The following is a 26,430-nucleotide window of genomic DNA, read 5'->3' on the forward strand; positions in this document are numbered from 1 at the left end:
GCCGTTCGTTGGGCTGTAGAGGCAGGTAGTGGTTGCTTGTTCCATCTTTCACAGGGTAGCACTGACGGAGAAGGGAGCTTGGTGCCTTGCTTCAGTTCCTTCTTCGGTTCTCTTCCTTTTCTTTAAGTGCAAGCACATAGCTCTGTTAGAAGGGAGAGAAAGAGAGTGGGTGTTATAATGACACATAGGCTTTGAGACAGGCAGTTCTGGAAGTTACTTAAACAAAACCATTGAGATCATTTTGTCAAGACACCGTCTAGTTCACCAGCAAATGCTTCGGAAGAAAAAATCAGATCTCTTACACCTTTCCTTTATTTGCTGCTTGAGTTACTCTGCCAGATTGCTATCTACACCATCACGCTTGTTTTCTTTTGCCCTATTTCCTGTGCACAGAGCAAAGCGCGGCAGAGAAATTATAGGTGAACAAAATCATGTTTAGAAACATCGGTTTTTCTTGTCATGTTTTGAGTGTAGAATTTGTACGGAAGCAAAATAATTAAACAGAGAATCTCGATAGCAAAGCTGAACAAAGCCAACCAGGCAAAGTGCAAATGAGATGCCCTAATGTCCATGGGATGTGAAAAGTCAGATGCTGAGCACAGTGGCACCGTTACCTTTTCTCTTGGGCTGGATAACTTAATCCTATTTGATATAATACATCTTACATATATACGTTTTGGACAACTGATTGAGGTGACAGCACTTCTCAACAACACCACTTCACCACCTGAGAAAAAAGGGAATTACTGCCGAACGATGAGAAGGGCTTTTGTGATTGCAGAGGGAGAGAGCAGAGCACATGGAGTGGCAGGGAGAGAAAGAAAAGCAGATCAAGTTGTGTGGGGTTTTTTTTTTTCCCCACATGAGGATGTTTTTATGTTCTCTTTGTTCAGGGTCAGCTTGTTGATGTGGGTACATGGCCCGGGCAACTTATCACGCTCCTGAAAGTTTATAGTTCTGAAAGGCAGAGGAGTGTTCAGCATTCTGGGACTGATGCTTTCTGCCAGTTTTGTTGTTGCCTCTGGAAATATTGATGCAGTTGATCTTTGTGCAAGCATGCAGCTATAGATTAACAAAATGTGGAATGGAACATCTTCAGCATAAACTGGGAATACAAAAAGAAGAACGAAAAGCTAAAAATAAGTGAAACGAAGCTGTCAGGGATTCCTTTTTTCCCTGAATAGGCTAGAAATTCGGTTGTTAGCAAACATGAGGTGAGTATTTCCATTAGTAATAAGGATTTCTAAATTATCAAGTAGTAAACTAGGCACAGGACTTAAACTACTGTTAAGCCTTATTATGAAAGTACATTTTACAAGATTTTATGGACAGGTGCACTGAAGCAAACCTGCGACTCCATCTCTGGAATCACAAAAGGTGCAGAGTCAGAAATACAAGAAAGAAACTAGTTTTCATTATTTCTGTAAACTGCATTTCATTGGTATAGAAGCAGCACAATTGGTTGTGAAGACTAAAGAAAATTACTATTTCCATACATAATGCAGTACGTAACTTGCCTGTCTCTATTCTTTTTTCTTTGCTTTTAAATTTCTCAAATTTTATGTTTTGTCATGTGTTGAACAACATTTCTAAAAAGTAAAGCATAAGTAGATTACGGAGGATTCTGATCTTGTATTCATAATGAATTCATATTTTTAATTATTTGATTGGTACATTAGAGATACATTTTTACTTTCTTTAAGGCTTTCTTAAACCACATTACACCTTTCATCTGTGTTGGTTTCCAGTTCACTAGCGTGGTGCAGGTTGAGTATGCTTATTCCTCTGCACTAAGTGGTTGAAAGCCGGGAATAGTAGTTATTTAATATTCTGAGGCATCAGGAAGCAGCACATCATTTGATTGTTCAATTACTGCAGTATAAAACACCTTAGTCTTTTTGTGTACGTTTGTCTGCTTGGCTGTTTGCAATTCCTGGCACTCTTCTCTTCCCAGCTGTGTGTCATCTGCCCAGCTCTTCCTGGAGCACTCTGGTACAAACACCGGCAGTGGGATCCGTGTGGAGGCATCGTTGTGATGGGATTTATCCCATTTATTGGAGCTTTTAAGCTGCAATGTGTGCATAAAAGGAACCAAATTACTTATGCTCAATTAACATGGCCATGGTTCAGAGACATGACCAAACCATGGCTCAAAGCACCCTTTTATAGAATTACCTTGTTATTTTCTCTTTGATTCATGTGAAATTGTTTTTTGTTGTTACTTCTTGTTGTTGTCCCTTTATACGTTGTCTTAAGGCTTTTCTTTACCCAGAAGTGCACATTAACCTCTGTTCCTGAGTAACTCTGTGCAGGTAAACATACTACATGGAGTTACTCAGTACTGCTTCCCAAAATGTGTATGCAGCTGAACCTTTTCAGAGGCATCAGCCCTCTAGTCACATCAGACTTTTCCTTTATTTTGAATATTGGCAATCAGATTAATATGTTTTTGGCTGACAACCTAATGAATGAGTTGTAAAAGCTTAAGAAAATGGATTTGCTTCCATTTAATATTTAGCTTTCTCTGCACTACCAGTGATGGTAGCTGAGGCAGTGGCTATGACTGAATAGATGTTAGGAAAGAGGTAAAAAAAAATAATAAATTAACTAACAGATTAAGTATCATGCTGTTAAGGTAAACAAAGGTGTGTAACATCAAGTACTTATTAAAAAAATAAGCTTGTAAGTGTCAACACTAAAATTCATTCTATATGTATTTTTTACTATAGAGGAAATTGGACTCTGTACAAATATAAGTACTTGCTACAAAGTTATTCTGCCCAATAATATTCCAGTTCATTTGCTCTTCACTATAGCCCTGACACTCTGTGTGCATACCTGCTTAAAATCAGCAACAAGTGTAGCTAGTAATGAAATAATTCAAATTTAGTTTATTTTGTTTCATGATGCACAAATAGAAAATCATTTAAGTGTGACTGATTTTATTCATCCACAGTAGTTGCTCATCTGAAATGCTATTGAAGTTCAGTAATTGGAGCTCTGAAATACAGTATTTGACAGATGGTGTGGGTGGTTGTGCCATTTCCATGATAAATCTACTTACAAATATAACCGTGAGGAAGTTGTCTTCATTCCTTGACTACTGCAACATATATATGGAAAAATGACAAACATGATCTGAAAACAGATTTGTGTCTTGGTTTTTCATTTCCTGCTATAATGATTTGAATTTTTAAGCAAGTGCAAGAGAGAGGTTTCTTTTTACTTCATCTGAAAAGGAGTTGCTATAAACTGTAAAATATTCTTTCAGTAGCTTTTCTTTTCGATTCTTACATTTCCTTTGAAGCTTTTCCTATAGTGAGTTACTTTTGTAATGTCTTACAGCATCACTTAGAAAGTATTCCTCTTTTTAGGTGAAAACAAAATAGATCTTCGCTAAGATACGTTTACTGTTAAAAAATTTTGGAGACTGGAGAAATGGACAGTCCTGTTGCCCCAGAGCTTACTGTTGAAACTTAGAGATGATAAAATGGTACGAATAAAAAATATACTGCATTATCCAGTTTTAATATTTTTTTTATTCTGTCTGTGTTTTAACAGAAATCACCGATGCTGGTACTAGAGGAACCCAAGATACAATTAAGGGTGTGAAAAGAAAAAAGATTGTGACTGAAAACCATCTAAAAAAGATACCAAAATCACCTTTGAGAAGCCCCGCCGAAGCCAAGGTTAAGCAAAATGTAGACCCTTCACCGCTAAAAGCTCTTCCAGATGCCTCCGAACACGCCACAGCACAGGATCACCTACCCATGCAAAATGGAAATCAATGTACCAAACAAAATGGGGGAGCGCTTAGTAGTGAGATAAGTGTTGAAACAACCAAATCTGAGACATCAATGCAGACAAAGCTTTCGTTGACGCATCAGTCCTTAGATTTGGGTAAACAGGCAGTGGAGGATACTGATGCAAACCAACTGAACTCACCAGAGAAGAAGCCTCTCTCAAACTCCTCATCAAGTAATACAAAGACTGACAGTAATGAATGTATTAATTTTGTTGACTGCAGTACTTCATCCCCATGTACACGTACTGCATTCGATGTCTTATTAAAAGCTATGGAGCCTGAACTGAACACCCTAGCACAGGAGTGCCCCCCTTATGGGATGCAGATAGAGAAACTGAGACCAAATAAAACTGTAAGCACCTCTTCTAGTCTCATGTCCAATACAATGAGCGTCCAAAGTCAGTCTGCTTTGTCACAGCATGAGTTTACAGCTGGACCTCACTATTACCCATGTACATCAAACCATGTGCATGTAGCAACAACAACCAAGACTGGACAAGCACAAGGCCAATCAGTTTCTCATTCACAAGACCTTATTACTAAAACCAGTCAGCAAAATCACCAGGTTGTTATGTGTCCAAGTTTCACTAGGTCGCTGGTACAACAGCAGAGTCAAGAAAACCCCAAGCTCCAGCAGATATACAGCATAGCAGTAACTACGTCTGTTGTTCACACCTCTTCTTCTACTGTAACTCAGGTCTTTCCTCAAAACCAGTTAGTAGCTAGTTCGTCGTCACCTTTGTCAATTAGCACATCAAGTTCAACACACTTGTCTATAGGTCCCATGTATAATTCAGCCCAGATAGCATCAGTTGTAAACCATGGTGTAGAACAAATATGTAACCTCTTAAAAGACCAGAAGCCTAAAAAGCTAGGGAAGTATGTCTGTGAGTATTGCAATCGGGCCTGTGCCAAGCCCAGTGTTCTCCAAAAGCACATCCGATCCCATACTGGAGAGCGACCGTATCCTTGTGTGACATGTGGGTTTTCATTTAAAACCAAAAGCAATCTGTACAAGCACAAAAAGTCTCACGCACATGCTATCAAACTTGGACTTGTCCTACAACCAGATTCAGGTGGCCTCTTCTTATCTCATGACTCGGACAAAGCACTTAGCATTCATTCAGATGTGGAAGAAAGTGGTGAAAGTGAAGATGAAGGCACTGCTGATGAAAGACAAGATGATCAAGAACCGGAACCTGCACAAATAGTGAAAGTCATTTCGAGTGCCGAAACGTTACGGAAGGGAAGCCCTATTCCGTTAAGCAACCCAGATTGTATACCGGGTGACTCTTCATTACATGATACAGAACCTCAAGTAAGGGCAGCTTTACCAAAAGTAGTAGTTCATCCTGTAAATGTTTCTCCATTAAGGGCCGATAGCCCAAAAGTGACAGAACCAGCACCTGAGCTTGCTGCAGCACAGAGAAAAGGAGATTTTAAAGTGACAGCTCTTCAGGCAAATTTGACACATACAGCCTCGTTCAAGGAGAATGACGTAAAGCAACATCAGAAAGTAGAAATAGGCCTTTTAGAGGAACAGCTGGGATCCGCAGTAGGAGTGGCACATGCTCAGCTCCAGAGACAGCAGGCAACCGAGGGTTCCCAAGATCAGCAAGGAAAATGTCTTTTGAGCCCTAGAAGTTTAGGTAGTACTGATTCTGGTTATTTCTCTCGTTCTGAAAGTGCCGATCAAACGATGAGCCCACCAGCTCCTTTCGTAAGAGGATTGCTGACCTCTGAGAAAGATCCAAATAAAAACCTGCCCTGTGCGCCACGAGCAGGTGGCGTGGTAGCATCAGTGGTACAAACTGTTTGTGCCGAAAAAAATCTGATTCTCTCTGGCCAAATGCGTCCTCCCATGGCAACAAAAACTCTTGAGGAGCGTATCTCAAAGCTAATTTCTGATAATGAAGCTGTTGTGGATGACAAACAGTTAGATAGTGTGAAACCAAGAAGAACATCTCTTTCAAGAAGAGGAAGTATAGATTCACCAAAATCCTACATATTTAAGGACTCTTTCCAGTTTGATTTAAAGCCCATGGGAAGAAGAACTAGCTCAAGCTCTGATATACCAAAGTCTCCTTTCACACCCACTGAGAAATCAAAGCAAGTTTTTCTTCTTTCTGTACCTTCCCTTGACTGTTTACCTATAACACGAAGTAATTCCATGCCTACTACCAGTTACTCAGCAGTACCTCCAAATGTAATACCTCCCTCCCATCCCCTTCGAGGAAGTCAGTCGTTTGATGATAAAATTGGCTCTTTATACGATGATGTTTTTGTATCAGGACCTGCTACTCCACTAAATCAAGGTGGACATCCTCGGACCCTTGTTAGACAGGCAGCAATAGAAGATTCTTCTACTGGTGAAAGCCAAGTTCTTGGACCGGTGCGATCTGTAGAAGAGAGTTATCTGGGGTGTAATTTATCAAATGAATCTTTATTGCAAAGGAGTAAGTCCCTGGCACAGGGATCAAATTTAGAAAAAACTAAGAAGTCCCCTCAGGTGCGAGGAACAATGTTTGAGTGTGAAACCTGCAGAAACCGATATAGAAAACTGGAAAATTTTGAAAACCACAAGAAATTTTATTGTTCAGAGTTGCATGGACCTAAAACTAAAGCAGCAATCCGAGAGCCTGAGCATAAAACTGTTCCAAACAGTACACAGCCTCAAATCCTACACTACAGAGTCACTACTTCAACTGGTGTCTGGGAGCAGACGCCCCAGATAAGAAAAAGAAGGAAAATGAAAAGTGTTGGCGATGACGATGACCCACAGCAAAATGATACGAGCGTACTATCAAAGAACACAGAAGGCCAAAGCAAGCCAGCAAATTCTTCCAGTCTGTCAAAACACAGTGCAACACAGCCAAGCAGCCTTCTACTTCAAAGTTCCCAAATTCAGCTTGTGGCTCGAGGCACAGATCAGGCTACAGAGCCAAAGATGGCTCCACTGATTGAAAAGCAGGCAAGTTCAGCTGTGCAAGAAAAGGTGGAGTTAAAAAGACAAGGGACTGGTATTTCAGTAATACAGCACACCAATTCACTGAGCAGAAATAGCTCATTTGAGAAATCGGAGTCATTTGAAAGAGTATCACCAGTTTCTTCTCAAGAGCCCAACAAGTCTGCACAGCACCGCTCTTTGAATACAGCTGTAATCCAAGAGGATAGACACTCTCATCTGAATACTCCCCAGCATCATCAACCCCTGTCGTCAGAAGCACCTAGAGGGGAAGTTCAGGGAAGCCAAATAGTTTCTAATGAGAGAATCACACCGCTTCAGCCGTCGAGACTTGTTCGCCAGCATAACATCCAGGTTCCTGAAATACTGGTCACAGAAGAACCAGACAGGGACCAGGAAAACCAATGCAGCGATCAGGAAAAGACAGAAAGGTTTAATTGGCCACAGCGCAGTGAAACACTATCAAAATTGCCAACAGAAAAGCTTCCACCAAAGAAGAAGAGAATTCGCTTGGCTGAAATGGAGCATTCATCTGCTGAATCAAGTGTTGACTCCACGCTTTCCAGAAGCCTAAGTCGGGAGAGTAGTTTGTCTCATGCCTCCAGTTTCTCGGCTTCACTCGATAAAGATGAAACTTCGAAGGCTGAGAACCCTCCCAAAGCAGAGCCTGTCAGTAAGTCGTCAGAGTTCCTCATGATTCCCGCTGGCTCACATGCACTGCCCGTGCCTGGCCCTCATTACCGGGAAATGAGACGTGCCGCCTCAGAGCAGATCAGCTGCACCCAGCCGTCAATGGAGGTTGTGGACTACAGGAGTAAGTCTTTCGACTGTGGAAGCATGTCTCTGTCAAAACCTGCCTCACTTGTAGAGATAGCTGCTCCAAAAGTGTCATCTGCAAATGGAGTTACTGGACATGTGCCTCTACTAGAAAGGAGGAGGGGGCCATTTGTAAGACAGATATCTTTAAATATTGCTCCAGAAAGTCACCAGCCGCAACTTAAATCGACGACTTCATTTCAGACGGCTCATGCTACGGACGTGCCTACAGTGCCATTGCACAGGCTGCAGACCTCCAGCAAATCTTCAGTAGAGTTTCCTTCAAGTACTCAGCATTCGCAGGCTCACTCCAGGCCTCACTCAGCAGTTCAAAACTGTAACCCTGTTAGCCTGTCTTCAGTTCAGCAACCTCTAGATCACGCGTTGAATAATCAAGGACAGCCATCCTCTATCCATCAGCTTTCCCAGACATCTACTAAAACATCAGCCCAAGGGGAGCAAGTGAGCACATATGCTCTTTCTTGTCATCCCGATGAAAAAAAGGATTGTTTTGCTCCAAAGTATCAACTTCAAGTTAAAACGTTACATATAGGTCAGCCGTACTCTTCTAAATTACTAAAAAATACTTCATCAACTCAGACAGTTCCAAGTCAAGTTGGGGTGGACCAGAAAGTGTCCTCCTTTGAATTGCAGACTAAACTGTCTGACATGTCTAATCCATACTCTGTGCCTCCTCTAAAGCAAATTATCCCTAATAATTGCAGTAGTCAAATACATCAGATTCCTCCTTTTGTGGTTCCCGTCCGTATTCACAGCAGTATGCCGTCCTATGGCTTTGCAACCGTTACACCCCTTCCTCACATTTTAGTAACCCAGGATCAGGTAAACCAATCTGTTTGCAAAACAAATGTTGCAACAGTGCCAATGCTTGAAGGCAAAACTCAGCTGCCAAAATCTCACAAAGATCATCAGAGGACTTTGCCAAATTCATTTGAGTTTGAAAATTCACTACCAGAAAGTGGAACCAGAAATTCACCTTTGTCAAGCTCTTTGAATATTATTCAGAAAGTGCCGGTTAGCGGACTCTTGCCTCAACAAGAAGCTACAGCTTCAAGTAAACGAATGCTTTCCCCAGCCAACAGTTTAGATATTGCCATGGAAAAACAGCAAAAACGTGTTAAAGATGAGAGTGGAGCTGCTTGTGTGACAGATGCTAGACCACTGCATTCACTGAACATTAGACCTAGTGAGCCTACTAGTAAGCAGAAGAAGCCAGTTTTGGTAAGACAGGTTTGCACCACAGAGCCTCTTGAAAATCACCGCTTAGATCCTGATGGTGTGGCACAGCATGAAAAAAACAGCACAGCTAGTACTTCAGACCTGCTGTTGCCTGACTGTCACTCATCTGACACTGGGGTTTCAGACGCCCTAAAGGAGACACCAGAATCTGAAGACCTTAAGTCTTCAGCATCAGCACTGTTTGTAGTTAGAAAACCATCTGAATTGTCTTCAGTGAATAATCAGAGTTCTCTTCTCAAGGCTGTAAGTAGCAGTCAAGAAAGAAGGTCCCCAAGTAACAATAATGAGAGCAAGCAAATCAATAGCCAGGGTCAAGCAAAGCCTATAACTACATTGGCTGCGGTGAACACAGGAGAAATGCAGAGGTTGTCATTTCCAAGCCTCAAGACCTCAACGAGTTTTACCTGGTGTTACCTCCTCAAGAGAAAACCATTGCATCTGCTGCAAAACGATCAGAAAATCTCAGCCTATTCTACCTGGACCATTAGTCACAACAATCCCAATCCACTTGGTTTGTCGACAAAGGTAGCTCTTGCCCTCCTCAATTCAAAACAAAAAGTTGATAAACCGCTGTACACTCAAGCAAGAACTACTCATCCCAGGTCTGATGTATTGGTCTATTCAAGCAAGTGGAAGAGCAGCTTAACCAAGGTACTTAAGCTATGCTTGGCATATACTGATCGTTTACAAAGGATTTTCTTTGGAAATCATGCTTGTTCATATTTTAGAGGATGTACTATGCCTGACATGTATAATGTGTGTGCTTATTTATTTTAGTTATGCTGGATCAAACTGCTAAAAAGATCTTAAGTAATTCCATTAAGGAACCTGTTCATAAGGATTTATCGCTTTTCATGAAAATTAGTTCCTGGACTTAAGTCCATATACAAAGTGTTTATTATGGCAGGAATGTTTTTGGCCATTTTTTTAAATGCAAAGGGTAGCACAAAAATAGTTCTGATATAAATATTTGTTAAACACTTCTAATTTAAAACAGGTGAATTTAAGATCATAATTGTGTATGTTACCTTAAAAGTCAGCTGGTATTTTCCGTTATAAAAGAGTGATCAGCCTGAACAGGTGTCCATGGATACGCCATGAAAATATTTTTCACCATCATCTGACTGTGAGAGGAGCAGTGTACTGCTTCCCTTTCTCCCACCTAGCTTAATCGGTGGTGTGAAATAATCACAAAAATAGCGAAGTTTAAAACGAAATTATGGCTGGCGGTTTAAAAAGAAAATTCGGCCTGCCGTAAAAACCGTGACAACTTCTCGGATCACTGTGGCTCCAGAGATGACATTCTACCTTGTGCAGCGGAATATACTCCGGGCAATGTTTGTGGCCCACATAAAACACTACGTCACGCCAGATGTGGCAGAGCAAAGCAGCCTCTTGTACTTCCTTGGCGTGCTCGGCGCTGCACACACGTGATCGGGATTTCACTCGCTGGGCGGTTTGGTTATGTACAGGAGCAAAGCTGTGCCGGTTGGCGCTGGATTTAGCGTTCCTTAGTAATTGAACCGACTCTGTGAATGGGTAAAGGTGGCAAGAGATGCCTGGGTCTACTTAGTGGCTCCAGGACTGGCTTTTGTTGTCCCATCTCGTGAAGCCGTAAAGCTCTCCCAAGACAGCCCTGGTGTACAGCGCGGCTTCACGCTCTTCTTTGCGCTTTGCTGTGTACGCCGTGCCTTTGATGCCGAACCTCTCCCTGGAGCTGGCAAAAACGGGGCGTTAGCCCTGGAGCTCGCTTTCTCCCGAGTCCTTCAGGACATGAAAACCTTTTTTGGGGAGGTAAAAGCAATTGTAACTTTTCGCAATCGTGCAGTCTGCCATCAGCAGAACTTTCCGGGCATCGGGCTGGGAATTGGGATCCGTAGGGCCGGCAGCCGCTCTAGAGGAGACATGCCACAGCCTTGGGAAAAGATGCGTATTTCTGTGGATGTTGAGTTCTGTTGACTGTTGCTGTCAGAGGTCACCTTCGGATGTTTCTGTGTTTGCTAAATGTTTTGCTAAGATACAGAGTTGTCAGTGGGGAAAAGAGCAATAGGATCAGAAACTCGGCGTAAGAGGAAGAAATAGTTTCAGAATTACAGAGGCAATTGAGAGGATATGCTGAAGCCCCTCAGGCCAAAAGATAAAAGAGTTTTTTAATAAGATAACAAGAGTTAAACCTGGTCCTTCTGAAATCAGTGGGATAAATGCATGCATTTATCTGTATTGTTTCGTGCAGAAAATACATACAGGCTGCTGGCTTTGTGTTAGTGCTGTAGCTGAATGGTTGCCTCCATGTTAGTGTGCCGCCTTTCTTTAAACTCGTATTACCTTTTTCAGCCCACTCCCTTGTACATTTTGTGAGAAGTTGTACTTAAATAGTGCTAAATTAAAAGAGAAGAAAAAAGGCCTTGAAGGTTTAGCTTTTTTCATTGTACGTAGTTGAGCAATTCTTTCTAAGGCAAGTCTCGCATTGGTTCTGTCGTTGACTCACGTTTGTTCTGTTTCTGAAGAACAGTCTATTGGAAGAACTTCTCTGATAACAAAGCTACTGCGTGCCTCTTGAAAAACAAACTTTGTGTACAAACAAATTCTGTTTAGAATATAAATCATGGATAATAATATTTTGAAAAATATTTTGACAGCACCTTTTTAAACACTCTAGGCGTACTTAAATGATGTAATAGGCAACTGTCAGGTACGTTTGCAGTGCTTCTGCCACAAAAGAACCACGGTTACTAATCTTTCTTCAGTCTTTCTTGCTGACATTTTGAATGAAGTGCATGAGCATGATGAAAATGAAGAGCTCAAGCTCTGCTTATGGCTGATTTACAGGTTTTACTCAGAGCCATTACAAAGGAAGAAAGTGCAGCGAGAAAGCGCCAGTTAAAGATTAATTGGCACCTCAGATTGTACGAGCGAGGTATAGGATGGCAGAAATTTAAAATTTCAAACACCTGACATGTACTATGACCTAACACCTCCAGAGTTTGTCATCTTTCCCTTCTAATGACTAAGGCAGAGGGATTTCAGCCGCTTTCCAGGATGCTGCTGCTGCTGTTACAATATACCTCTGTATTACCAGTCTCCAGTTAGACCTGGTAATGGAATAGCTGATGCCAACTTGGAAAGTTCCTCACAGAAGCCATGTTTAAAAAAAGCAAAAATTGAAATTCATCATTCAGTTCAGGCCCTGTAATTCTACTGTTTTTTCTGTTTGAGACTGAGGATGGAAAACGTTGGAGGTCCTTTTGGAAATTAATGTTCCATAAAAAAAAAACCACAAACACCCCCAAAAAAACCCCAAAACCAAAGCCAACAAACAGTTTAGCAAATAATTCTCAAAAAAAACCATGATTGATTTCCTGCTTGAAAGCTTGGCAGTGTCGTGAGTTCCTTCGGGAACCACAGTTTAGATTGCAGGTCTCTGGGGGTTGTGTTCGCTCAAGTGGTTTGCGCATTTTAACCCTGACCTAACTTTAAGTGCTACGATAATCCAATTCATCAATAATAAAAAAAAAACGCAGCGCTGCTATGCCTCGCCTCCTCTCTCTCAGTTGCAGCCTTTTCCAGAGGGATTTGGTGTGTTCTGCTCATGGGGCTCTAACTGCTGACCTTCTCACCAAGATAAAGCCACTTGCTGAACTGTTCCTGGGTTTGCCCCCAGAACGAAGTCGTGTTTACAGAGATCTCATGCTGCTGCATAACTGCTACTAATCACTGTCACAAAAAAGGCCGTTCTTTCAACAATGGATGCCATGGGAAATGAAGAGACATATGAACAGAATGCAAACAATAAGGAGCCCCAGGACGTTGTTTGCTCTTCACAATCCGCTGCTCAGAGGCAATAGGTGAAGTTGCCACGTTCCAGTGATTCAGAGAACAAACCACAAAATGTTATTGTGAAAGAAACTCCTAGAATGAGTACGGCATGTTAAAATGTAACAGGAGGCTCACCTGTATGGAAACGGCTTATTGTATCTCTCTACTCTTTTTATTTTATTGTTCTATTTGTTATTATTTTTTTGCCAGTTTTCCTCACCTGAAAACCTTCCTCCCCTGAAAAGCCTTTTCTCAAGCCCCCACGCTGATCTTGGCTTCCCTCTCTGAAGTGAATCAGTAATGTGTGTAGTATTCCAGGGTGAAGATTTTTGGGCAAGAATAGGATGAAGAATGGAAAGTTTCTCCGAACTGGAAAACTTTCCTTTCTTGGATGGTGTGCCACAACAGTCCAGCTCACCACTGGGAAGTACTTAAATGCAGAAGATTTTTATGTGTAAACTAGCAAAAGCTTAAAGGTATTAAAAACATTTTCCTCAAGTGGCTATGTGCCAATGGGAAAAATGTTTAATGAATATTCTAATCTGAAATTTATAACTTTGATGATTCAGGCTGCGAGCATTTTTTTTTTTCCAAGGGTTGTTGTAAAATACCAGAAGTATCTATTGAACTCTGGTCTCTGGGCAGCTCTAAAAGCAGGTTTTTTCCCAGTTTTATACCAGTAATTGAAGATGGCAGAGTTAAATTGGAGCAAATGAGTAAAGTAGAAATGAATCATGGTCCTTGTCTCTATGGGAGAAGAGGGAGAAGACTGTGTTAGAAACAGAAGGCATAAATAATCATGGAGAGAAACATTTTACGGCGCTGCCATTTTTCTACTCTTTCCACCAGTTAAGTGTGAAGGTTTTAGGTGAAGTATGTTAAAGGATTTCCACACAAGAAACCTGTGCTCCCTAGAGAGTGGCTGCTCTTAAAGATTTACATAGGACCCAACTCCTTTTCAGCATCAATTTGGAATTTTTCATAAAAACTAAAAAGGCTACCTTTTTTCATTATCAGTAAGCATTTCTGTGACAGAAACTCAGTGTTTCTGTTAGAGCATCTCTGTAATAGCAGCATTTTGCATGTTTAAGACACTGAAACAACTGCTAAAATAGCATATAACCAGTAAATTAAAATACATCAGTGGTAGGTGGATAGTAATTTGACCACCTGTGTTAGACTATCTTATCTCTGTACATAAACATTTGTGTTAAAAAAGAGGGGGGCTAGAGTCCAGAGATATTTGGACTTGTGTTAGTTTTTGCGCTCTAGGTGCTTTTGCGAATATAGAATATACTATAACACTGTTTCGCCATAGTTTGGATAACAATGTGGGCCAAATACATTTGGGATCTTTCTTTTTCCTTTGTCTTTTCATTCTTGAAAATTAAATCTGGAAAGAATACTTAGTATTAAGGATTGAAAGATCAGGCACTTAAGGATTACATTACTCCAGCAGCTGGGAATATTTATGTGGTATTGGCCTTATTGCATATATTCTGCATTTTCCACTGCTCTTTTCCTTGTTAAATTATAAATGTCACCTTGTTACTCTTTGTTTGCAGTGGAAACAAAAGGAATTCATGTGCCACGTAGTGTACGGGAACTACAACATGGTTGAGTTGCAACTGCTAGAGTAGGCTCCACTTCTGATGCTTCTCATCCAGAACATCATCTCCTTTCACCTTGTGTGAATGCTGTTAAAACATGCAGGGTGAAATTTCTTTCTTCCTACACACAGGCAGAGCTGTCGTGTATGCTTTGGTAGAACTGCTCAGATATTTGAAAATCCAGCCCAAATCAGTCAGGGAGCTGCATGAAGGCGTACGGACTGGAGTAGTACTTGCAGCCCGTGCAGAGTCCTAGGGCTTTGAATCAAATAGGAAGATGCTTTTCCTCTGATCTGTGTTAATACCTCATCAGCTACATGGAGGACTATGGGCAAGGATTGGGTGCCAGAATGATGTCACCCTTCAATATATGTAACGACCAGTGTAATTCATCAGTCATTTTAAGTCAGCCAGTGAAGTCATTCCTCTTGCCAAGAATTCGCAAGCTTACAGCATGAAATTTTATCATGAGTAGAAAGCATAAGGCCAGACTTTTTTTTCCTCTCATCATTTTATTCACTTATCAATATGAGCAAATGTGGTAAGTGTGCCAGCTACGTGGGTAGAATAGTTTATAAATACGGCAGTAATAATTGCTGGCTGATTGGATCATTCCTTCATTGTTGCCCATTTTATAAATATCCTAGACTTGGAAGAAGTAGATTTTAATTGGCAAATGTTGGGGGAACTCATCCTCCTTTTAAAAAAAAAAAAAAGTTCCTTAATTAATAATCAGGGGAAATGGAGAAACATATTTTTGTTCTGCTAGACAACTGGTATGGTTTTTCTTGTAATTTGGTCTGGCAGTGGGAATTAAGTATGGAGTCCTGCTTTGGAAGGGTTCCAGAGCCCCAGTTAATAACCTCAGCAAATAGGCAGCAGCCAATTCCCACACCGAAACAGGTATATTTTTTGCAGAATATTCGCGATCAGAAATGTTACCCGTTAGTATCTCCTTGTGGCATACCCCTCCTTCCCACCCTTCTCCTCCCAGGAACACAGCTCCTGCCAGCCATGAGGCACTGCTGCTTCGTGGGTCGGGGGGTGAGACCTGCGACATGCAGCCGTGGGATGGAGAGCGGTCAGGGAAGCCCTTCCCTGCCCCTGCCCTGTGGGGGCAGACACCAGGCAGCTGGAGCTGGGGGTGCGCTACTGGAAGGTCAGGACTTGAGGAGCGGGGAGGAAGCACGGGTGGCTGCTTGCGCGCTGAAGTTTCCTCCTTTTTGTCAGTTTGGGGGCGGCAGCGCATCATGCAGCTGCATCTGTGTGGTCCAGACGTGGTGGCAAGGGCAGAGGAGCGAAGCTGTAGCCATCGAGGAAGCAGCTGGGTTTCACTGTAAGCATCTCTTCTCTGTAGAAGGCTACCGGTGAGCTAAGACATGTCACCTTCCCGTGCATCTCCTGCTGTAGATTCAAAGTACTCCTGGTTTCCTACAGTGCCATAATCTCCGTTTCGATTTGCCAGTCCGCAAATAGTCAATGCATAGTAGAGAAGTTTTGTTTTTGTTTTGTGTATCTTAACATTATTTTAAAACCAGTTATTCTAATTGTGGCTTTTATGATGCTTCTATTCATCGTAACTTACAGGTTTGAATGGCATATGAAAGATACTAATTTTAATGATACGCATATCTCGTTTTCTTTCAGCGAGCATTAAATAGGAAAAAAATTACTGCAACTGAATTCAGCAATAAGGAAAACTCTGAATCAAGCACTGAGCACGATAAAGAAAATGCCTTTATCAAAACTGAACCAAGGAGAGTTAAAATATTTGATGGAGGGCAAGTATTATACTTTGTGTATTAGATATCGTTGGGAAGATATTTTTGCCTTGATTCTAGACTTTGCAGAGATGTTGCTTCCTGTTTGATTTATTTTAAACAACAGTTCCCATACTATGGTCTGTGGGTGTTGGTTTATGTTTCCAAGAAAAATGGAAAGTCATCAGAAGCATGGAGCCATGAGAGTTAGGAGGCGGGCGTAATGAAATAAAGAACAGTAGGCAGTGCAATTCATTTTTTTTTTTTTCCAAAGGACAAACATTAATCAGCAGTAAAGGCAGCTAGATACAGCCATAGATGTAAATTTCCTTCCTATATTTCTCTTATGTGATAAATAATACCTATTCTGCAATAAGGTTGTATAACTGTTGCCAGAGAGAATGTAGTCCAGAGGGGTGAGCAGCAGAGTGCAGTGCGGTCTCTGTCTGGCAGTTTGCTGTGGTATACTCGGGCTGGAGAACTCCTGATTTGAAAAACGCCATGGAAATACTTACTGAGAGTCCTCGTACAGTCCCTGTAATACTTTAAATTGTTTGCCTGATATGAATAACAGTTGCTTTAGCCATAGTGTTGTGCCATGTACAACATCTTATGAAACAGATTTATTAATTTTTTTTTAGTAGAAAAGTGCCAGGGACACTTCTAAAAATTTTAAGCTCAAGTGGTGCATGTTTTGTTATTCTAGTAATTGGTGGTAGGCTCTAGGGCTCTCCATTTATGGGTTCCCAGTTTGATTCCAGTCTAGGCCAGCAGTTAAGCCATTACCAGCTGCCCAGGTAAAACACTGCTATGTGTCTCTGCTCAAATCCAAATGTGGCAGGGGCCAGGTCACAAAAGCTAAGCCAATCTTTGGCATCCTTGAGCGGAGATACGAAGGGTGTAATTGAATCTGAATGACTTTTTCCATCTAGAGAGAGTCCCAGTAGGCTGAATCCAGAGCACACTGATAGGGACTTGTAAAGACTTTCGGATTGTCGTAACTAATATTGTTCCTTTTCTGCATCCAACGCAGAGCCTCAAAGGTGCTCTTTCAAAGCATCCTCATGGTGCCCAAACCTGCTTCCACACTTCTAAGAAGTATGTTCCTCTGTTGCAAAGAGGAAATCTGAAATCTTGAAATGCTTAGTATCAAATAGTACCTTTATTAAAAAAGATATGCCATTATTCCTAAATAAGTCCATGATTTTCACCTAGTGAAAAATCTTGGTATGAGTTGAACAATTAAATGCAGAAGTTGAGCAGAAAAAGAGCGTGATTGTTTTTGTCCGTAAGTCATTTTCATCTATTTTATAATTTTTTTAAAATTCTGGTAGAATATGGTTTTGAACTAGAATCACTTTCCCATTACAACTAATTGCCTTACTCTTTTGGTATTGTTACTAGGTACAAGTCAAATGAAGACTATGTCTATGTTCGGGGGAGAGGGAGAGGGAAGTATATCTGTGAAGAATGTGGAATACGTTGCAAGAAACCCAGCATGCTGAAGAAGCATATTCGCACACATACAGATGTCCGTCCTTACCATTGCAATTACTGCAACTTTTCCTTCAAAACTAAAGGTGGGGGCACTTTTCAATGTACATTTTTCCCCCTCTTTCTTTCTTTCTACTTTATTTCTTCTCACATTTGGCTGTTCATAAGCTGAAGAAGTTGCCTCTCTGTGGAGTTTTATTGTCTAATACTTCAAGTATTTGTAGTTTCTTATTTCCTTCTTTTCCTTTGTTTTCTGTATGTTTGTTCAGATTATCACATCTTAATATGAATGAACTGTGTGGCATGCCACGGTAGGTGAGAAATTGGAGTGGAAGAGGAAAGTCATGTGGGAATATGATGACAATTAGCTGAAGTGAGCTGGCTAGCTGCTCATCCTAGGTAGGGATTGGAACACAGAACTTTAAGTCCCTGGTGGTGATCTTGTGGAGGCATGACCTTGACATATATTGTACTCCTATTGGCACTCAACTAATTGTTCCAGGAAGGAAATTGGCCTTTATTAAATTACTGGATTAAAATGGTTTTTATACCCTTGGAGGACAAGGTTCACTTTCCATTTGACTTTCTAAGACCCAAAGATGGACTTCTACATTTAAAGCCTGTTTACACCAGATACTTAAATGCATCCTAGTTTAAGCAGGTGATATATTAAACAGTGCTAGATCCAGGACTCAAAATAAGTGAAACAGACAGGAGAGGTTCACAGCCAAAATACTTTCAGCGAAAAAATTCTAAGCAGTAAAATTTTTCTTGGCTTTGAACATCATTTAGGAATAATCCCCCCCAGCTGTAACCTCAGAAACATTTGTGTTTTTAGTGGGTTCGAGACTACTCAGCAGTTGGGTGGAAAACTTCCAAGAAATAACCCAGTGCTGCAGAAAGTGGGATGGATAGTCTTTTAGATGTGTCAAAACCTATTGCTGTATCCTGACAGGCGTGGTCATCATGTTGCCTTTAAGATGAAATGCTGGAGTGTGAACCCGATAAATTCTGATTATGGTTTTTGCAGAGTAGGCGTGCTGGCCAAGTTCAAGTAATTAAGTTCTGCTCATTTGAAATTCTCCCTGGTTTCAGTTATAGCAGATACTTGTATTCGCTTCCTCTTCTCCAGTTGCTATGCCCAGCTGTTGCCTTTGCTGGCAGAGTCAGTCACGCAGTTGGGTGCCTGATGTTTGTTAAACCACCCTTCATGAAAGGACAGTGTAGCCAGTAACTTCATTCAGTATGTAAAGCTGGGAAATATGCTATTTGTGAGCCAATATAGTCATATAGCTTCATAACAATTATTTCAAAATTTGGGGTGAATTACTATTTTCATTTCAAAGCAGGAGTAAAGTACTGCAAAACCATAGAAGAGTCACCATTTCACCCACGGTAATTTCTCCCACTGCAATACCTCAGAGAAACATTTTTTTTGAGAGGCAAAAGGAGATTTAAGTATGAAGCGAGTAGTTACTTGTAATAATATACATTTCACAGATACCATAATTTACAGATCTCTGATGTACTCTTAACCTTTTCTTGATGATATTTGCCATATTTTCTTTTCAAAGGAGAAGGGGAGAGCAGCCTGTGGGGGGTCTCAGCAGTTATGCATGCACTTTTGAGATTCAGACCAAATATGTTCATGCTCTGATATTGAATAAAATTAATCCGTTTAGTTTTGTAGTGAAAATTATTACACTAAAAATAGAATCCATCAAATGCTGAAAGAGCTGCAAGATACAAACTTCAGTTTCATGCAGTAGTTTACTGTCAACATTACTCTGAAGTCTGAATCGGCCTTTTTTCTGCTTTGCCACAAATAAATGAGGGATTTTTTTACACCAGTGCAAAATACATCATCATCTAGGATTTACATCCTATTCTATTTTATCTCAATAAAGAACTTTATGAAATGTAGCCAGAGAGGTACTAGCGGTCAGGATGGTGAATCTTCCGCAGCCCTTGACAGCTAGCACTGAGGGGCAAGGTTCTACCAAGTGTGAAATCAAATATCAAATTATATTAGCTGTTATAAATGTAGCTGAATAAGGTATGTTGAGTGTATGTTTGTACACATTTGTATAGTTATGGAGCAGTTAATTTTTTTTGTTTTTTCTTAAGGAAATTTAACAAAACATATGAAGTCAAAGGCACATAGCAAGAAATGCATGGATTTGGGAGTCTCAGTAGGCTTAATAGATGACCAGGATGGAGAAGAAGAATTTGGTAAGAAATTAAAATCTTCTTTCTTTACTGCATTTTTCAGTTTATTTTGCTATCCCAATTTCTTATCCTTTCTTTTCCAAAGTTTTTAAATTCTTGTACAGGGAAAAGATACAGAGATAAAAATCTTAGAAGCTAGTCCAAGGGAGCAAGAAATACTGGAAAAACTCTCACCAAAAGAAATGACAAGCATATGCTAAAGATAAATTGCTGCTGAATTTTTCACAAAGTGTTAGCAGTTTAACTTTATCTGTTTCACAGATAAATATGAGAAGACTGAAAATACCAGAAAAAACAGCTGTTTGTCTAGAAAAAAATGTAGTCAAATGTAGCGTCTCTTTGAAAATACTTGTGCATGAAATTATCAAAGTTTTGAGATGCACATTTCATAAAAATTATCAAATCATAAATATGTTGCTGTGCTTTGCAAGGAGGCTAATCATCTTCCAGTGTAGAGTTCTGTTCTCCTTCACAAATAATTGAGCATAAATCAGCAGATAGAGATCATTTAGACATTGTGAACGTTTTTCATCTTGACCTGTTCTACTTCTCCATTAGTGATGAGTGTGTTATCAAAATGAGTGTATTTGCTAATAATTGGAATTCTGCACTTGGTGCATCCCAAGACGGCTCTGCTGAAGAGGAGGTGAGATCGAGGACAGTCAAAGTGGGCCAAACCAGCTTCGCACAGGTTTTGCTCAGCATGATAAGACAGACATAGCTGCACCAGACGCGGTGAGATGGAGAACAGGATTGTGCATTAGGACTCTGTTTCAGATCTCGGCATGTCTCAGTGCAGTGGTGGCATTTTCTCCATCCTCCTGTTTCTTAGCAGGGAGATGAGCCCCGTTGCCTCGCCGCCTTGTATTTTTCTTCTTTCGGTGGAATAGTTTATTAGATTGCGGATGAGGTTTTGAGAAAAGAAGGCAGTGTGGATCTTTATTTAAACAGTAAAGGGCAAGAAAGATGAATACACTTGCTCCCCATATGACAACTCCTAGCAGAGTAAGCAGATCAGCTTGAATCTAATTCTAAATAATTCTGAGAATATGACTCAGCCGGTATGATTCAGTAGTGCACTAGGTACAAAGAAACCTGCATTTTCCCTTTTTTGGCATTCTTCAACATATTTCTTTTTGGTAAGCTAAAAACACGTCCCCCTTTGCAATTTGAGGTACCAGATAAATAACACAGAAGATAAACAGCAGTACAAACTACTGTCCTTTTCTCATAGAGGAACAGTTTTCATTAACATTTTCAGCCTTCACATGACAAAAAATTGTCACAACTTCTTAAAGCAATGTTCTGTAGCTTTCAACATTTTATTTAGTTTTATAAACTACAGCTGAAGAGGCATTTCCATTTACTAGGAACTGAAAACATTTTATTGATTGGTAAATCGATATTCCCAATTGCATACATTAAAAACTGCATTGTGGTTATAATGTAATGGGAAATGTTTCAAATGTTAACAGAATTACCAGTAATACCCGGTAGAAGTAAGCCATTTCAAGCATTTTTTGAAAGATTGCTTTTCGTTGGCTCTAAGACTATTTAATTAAGAGAGAGGGAGAGTGTCTCTCTTTTTACGTCACGCACAGGTGTGTGTAACCATGGTGTAAATATATTATATATTCCCTGAAATGTGTTCTTTGTTTCAGCACAGTAATTACTTAATCAAATAAATATTCTATTTGGAAAAAAGGCAAGACAACAAGATTTGTCACACAATCCATGAAATTATGCCAGAAACTTAATTTTAAGTCTGCAATGTTTTGGGGTTTTGTGTTTGGATTTTTTTCAAAACAGAACGGGTAACACTTCTTTTTTTAACTAAGAACCCCAGAACAAAAATCAACTTGGTGATAAAACCCCTATCTTCTCTAAACTATCTGGCTCAGGTACCCATAGCAAAACCAGCTGTGCAGTGCAAAGCTCAGCACAAAAGTCCCATCCAAGAAGCAGAGTAATTAAGCCCGTGACAAACACGCGTTTTCTGCAGACAAACCAGTCCAGCCTCTCTAGCTGCTGCGTAACACCGGGAATTTACAGTTACCCACATAAATTCAACAAGTAGCTGCACACTTGAAAAATGGGATTTTCTCTCTCAGCTCCCCTAGCCACGCATGAAGGTATTTTTCATGATAATTCAGAAACTTGCTTGTTGGCCCACTTTTAAGGCAAAGAGTCAGGAGGGGAAAAAAAAAAACTGTGAGGTACTTGCATACATGCTTTTTCAAATGTAGGTGGTTCTGCTGCCCTCTCCAAAATCCCGCACAGGTTAAGTTTTTGGTTACGTGTGAATGTGATTGAATATATTTATTTTTTTGAAGTGTCTAGGTGTCTTGGTTTAGAAAGCTGCTTCGACCACCTCTTTGGCTGCCCTTTCTCCAGGGCAGCGCAGCAGAGCTCGCGCGGGGGCCAGCACCCCTCGTGCCAGGTCTGGGCTGGAGGGACAGCCCTGCCAGCAGCTATGTCACCCACAAGGGAAAACGTGAATGGGCCTTGGGTATCGAGCTGCACTCGTGGCATGACATCTTTGGCCCTTTCACCCCTCTGACCTGCGTTGCTGGTGGGCTTGTGTCGTGTATCCTTTTGGCGCTTTCAAAAATGACATCTTCAAACACGTACATTTTTTACTCTCGGAGTTGCATGTTTGTTAAAAATGATCTCTCTCTTAGAGAGTGGTCTGCCCAGTCCCATCTCTTTCCTCAGCTGCATGGCAATGTGAGATGCTGTAGAGGAAGGTGCAGAAAATCTGTAAGAAGTTATTATGACCTCGGAAAAAAAAATCTCTTCTTCCCATAGGCTGTGTGAGGTTGGCCTGTTTCGTGACCCAGGGCATGTCTGTCTCTCTGTCTGTCTCTAACTAATTTGTTATCCGAACATTTGGAATACTGATTATTCTTATGGCAGTAAAAACATCTGCACCCTTGCTTAAAATAACTAAGCTGTATGTCTTCCACCCGAGTTCGAATTAGAGAATTAGCCAGAAATTTAACAAAGCCACCAGCCTTTTACTTACTAAGGAATTTGCTGCTTCTATTTTTATGTAGTTTTTTTAAAGCATAGACAGTCACAATTATTTGAATATATATTTTTTAGATTCATGTGAGAAGTCAGCTTTGACCTGATAGCAGTACAGATTAATAGTAAATGCAGATTGAATAAGGAGTGCAAAATTATGCACAATGCTGAGCGCAGGCGTGTGCACAGGGGCACGCAGAGCCTGTTTTTTCAGTAATCTGAGAAGCTGAAATTTTGTTGTGCTGTAGCATCTAGGGAAAAAGAAAGAGATGCTCTCTAGCTGTCCGAGACTATATGCGAACAGAGCTTTTAACATAGCATTCTTTGTATTTGGACTTGTCATCATTTGGGTATTAGTAAATACTTTCTGGCCTGGCTTTTTGTGTTCAAAACCATTCCCTCATCCATTTATCTTTCATCTTCTGCTCTGTGGAATGTTCTTGTCACCAAAATACAGGGTTACAATGTAAGGAATGTTAATATCTGAATTAAATTGTCAGACGAGGTGAACTGTTTAGTGTGACAGACTGCAACTGGGGATATCCTCTTTGGCCATGTTGACCCAGCATTTTGCTATGCAGTCTTAAAAACAACAATAATTTGTCTTCAAATTAAAACAGTTATGAACTTTAAATCTGTAATATTTCATATGTGTAAGACTAGTATGGTACACCTGACTAAACTTGCACAAGATATTTAATAACAAAATCAGTAGATGGGCAGAACTTATTTAAATGGTCTCTGCAGAGAAATTTTATCCCAAAATAGTCATTACTTTACCAGTGAAAAGACCTAATTTTAAGTTTCAGGTATGTATTTTTATATGTATATATATACACACACTTATATTAAAAAATCACTTTCATTTTCTGCAGTACTAAATAAACCCTTCAAAAGATACAATGGTTCTAAGTTAATTAGCTATATATTACTTACAGTAGATCGTAAGTGAGCTTCTATGGTTCTTCATTAGCTTAATCATGACTCAGTCTGTGTTTTCACTGCATCTACATTTAAGGAGTGAAAATAAATTAAAATCCTTGCAGTAATATCCTCCTTTGGCAAATAGAATGGAAGGCTGGTTCTGTATAAATTACACAAAATATTTTTTAATTCTTTTTTTTTTTCTTTTTTCAATATCAGTGTCTGATCTTCAACTACAGACACATTAAGCATGCTGGAACCCTCCCACCTACAGACTGGGAATAGAGGTGCTAATGCTAGGGTTGATTTACAACATACAGGTTACCCAGGAAGGCTTAGGTATAAATAGTCTCTTTAAAGAAGCAGAGGTTGCTCTTACTTTTTTTGTTAACTTTGTTACTTTCTATACTCTTAGGAATGAAAGTCAAAAGCCCACAGCTTTTTTTTCCCCCTCCTTTCTGAGGAGCACTGGCTTATTACCAGTCTGAATTTAACCCAGTAGATGTCACTGTGAGTCCTGTTTGATGATGATGAGCAGTGGACAGTAGCTTAAGCAAGACTGACATCAGTCCAGTAAAGCCTATGAACAAATGTAGAAAGGCAAGCAGACAGCAAGTTTGGGTATAGTTGCTAGCATTTTTTCAAAGTACTATGTTTACCCTTACTTCAAATTTGTTCAAATAGTTCTGGAACGGTCTGTTGCAAGACTAATACAACAGGTAAAAAAGGCAAGTCTAAGTTTGTAATTGTTTAGGAAAACAGAGGTTATCACTTTCAAGTTCATAATAATATGATGACATACTGAAAAAATATTTCTGCCTTTATTGCCATAGTATTATTTTTTTCCTAAGGTTGATGGAGAATAAATAATACTGAACAGATGCTGTATTAGTAAATGCTTTTATGTAAATACTAATCCATAACTGAAGATACTTCCACAATTTGAGGTGATAAACAGAGCTTTGAATTACTCAGATGCTAAAAGCCAATAAATTTAGTAAATTTACATTTCGATGGGAATAGATAGTGAACAGACCAACAGATACTTAGTCAGTTATGTCTTCAGTCTCTGTAAGTAGAGCTAATAGTGATACCCATAGTTACCTATGTAACTGTCCATTTGCTTAGGAACGTGTAAAGCTCCAGCAGTCTGGACTTCTATTTTCAGGTCTTTCTTATCTGAAAATTAACATTTTGCTCTTTATGTGGAAATCTACCTAAATCTGATTCAGTTATAAGCTGTTGAACTTGATTATTGGATGTGGTGCAGAATTTGGTCATGTGATAGAGTAATTGGTGATAATATCGCAATTAAAAGCTGTAAGTTGATATTCGGAAGAACCTCCCTTTTTTTACTTTGCAGTATGCTGATAATTAGGTAACCATTGTTAAAACCATGTACGGTAAGGATTCCTGTGGGAAAAAAAAACTTTTAAAGTAAAGAACTTTGAAATAGGTCTCTCTATGTACTTTAGTTACCTAATTCATAGCATCACAACTGGAAAAAGCAGTTCATGCACTTATCAGCCCCAGGCGCTTCACTAATGGACATATTAGGATGCTGCTAGGTCCAGCTAATGCTATTTTGCTAAAGAACTTGAAGCTTTTTCTTTCCCTGCTTTGGGGTAAAACGTCAATATAACAGAGCCTTAACCGACAAGCTCATCAACACCGCAAACACAATACAGAGCTGATTAACTACCTGAGGACTGACCACAAAATAAATGAAGGACTAAGATGATTTTTGGCTATGATTTGCATACACTTACTTCAATACATAGGATTAAAAATTCAATTTTATTAAATATAATTATAGCTGGCATGTAAGCAAAATCTGCAATCAAAAGTTGCATCTACGTTTCTGTTATACCTTTATTTGCAGCTGTTCCTAATTTTTGCAGAGTTCATGTCTGTAGCCAAAAGTTCCACTTTCTCCTGTAAAGTCCAGGAAGAAGAAAGAGTCAGCATGCTAAGTGTTTAAAAGAAAAGATTGCAGGAGCTGACAGAGGATGAGAGACTTTCCCTACTCTTCTAAAAACACTCTTTACCAAAAACTGAGGCAATCTTGAGCAGGCTTTCAGTGAAAAGGGTGAGAGTTACCAATTTGAAAGAGAAGCAGCTTTCGTAAAGCAGAACAGGTTTCACTTAATAGTGTGAAGCTTTTTTTTCCTGTTTTCTTTCTTTTTTAAAAAAAACTGTGAACTTTCATGCCAAAAGCCATTTCCCCATATACTAGTGGCCTTTAAATTTATGACACATCCTTCATTCTAAAATATCCCACACTGCTTTACAACCTCATACAAAGTTAAACACAGAAGTAATTTTGCTCCCTTTGGAATTGAGTCAGTGCTAGTTATATAGATCAGCTACATAAGCATATGGTTATAATTGTGCATAGTTTAAGATCGGAAGCGAAGAATTAATTTTTCCCCAATTAAAACTGCAAGGGAACTTTAGTAGGCAGCGTACAATTACCAAAATGGATCGGGGCCAATACTACTTGGTGAACAAGACAGTGCTTGGAAAAGAGTCCTCCACCACAAGGAGTGGTCACAGCCTCAGCTCGATGCCTCATTCGGAGAAGACCCCTAACCTGCCTGGGTCTTCTGCCACTTAAAAACTCCAGCATCGGGTCCTCTCGTAACTCCACTGATTCACAGCAGTGCATAAGGGGGTCACTAATTAGGAAATCTGGGGCACCTCTTGTTTCAGCGAACATGCAGG

At 40.1% G+C, this 26,430-nt stretch overlaps 1 protein-coding gene across 1 annotated transcript in view; it reads left to right on the forward strand.

The window, feature by feature from the left end:
- Positions 1-3,561: 3,561 nt before the first annotated feature.
- Positions 3,562-26,430, forward strand: part of HIVEP1 (human immunodeficiency virus type I enhancer binding protein 1) — a gene marked incomplete at both ends in the record, with an annotated part of 28,863 nt that continues 5,994 nt past the window's right edge. Inside the window, 4 exons of the mRNA XM_010288366.1 lie at positions 3,562-9,497; positions 15,920-16,053; positions 17,437-17,612; positions 19,654-19,758. Of these exons, the coding sequence (XP_010286668.1) occupies positions 3,562-9,497; positions 15,920-16,053; positions 17,437-17,612; positions 19,654-19,758 (6,351 nt within the window). The remainder of the gene's footprint in view (positions 9,498-15,919; positions 16,054-17,436; positions 17,613-19,653; positions 19,759-26,430) is intronic.

The sequence above is a fragment of the Phaethon lepturus genome, unplaced genomic scaffold (assembly GCF_000687285.1).
Source record: "Phaethon lepturus isolate BGI_N335 unplaced genomic scaffold, ASM68728v1 scaffold44445, whole genome shotgun sequence".
Lineage (NCBI taxonomy): Eukaryota > Metazoa > Chordata > Aves > Phaethontiformes > Phaethontidae > Phaethon > Phaethon lepturus.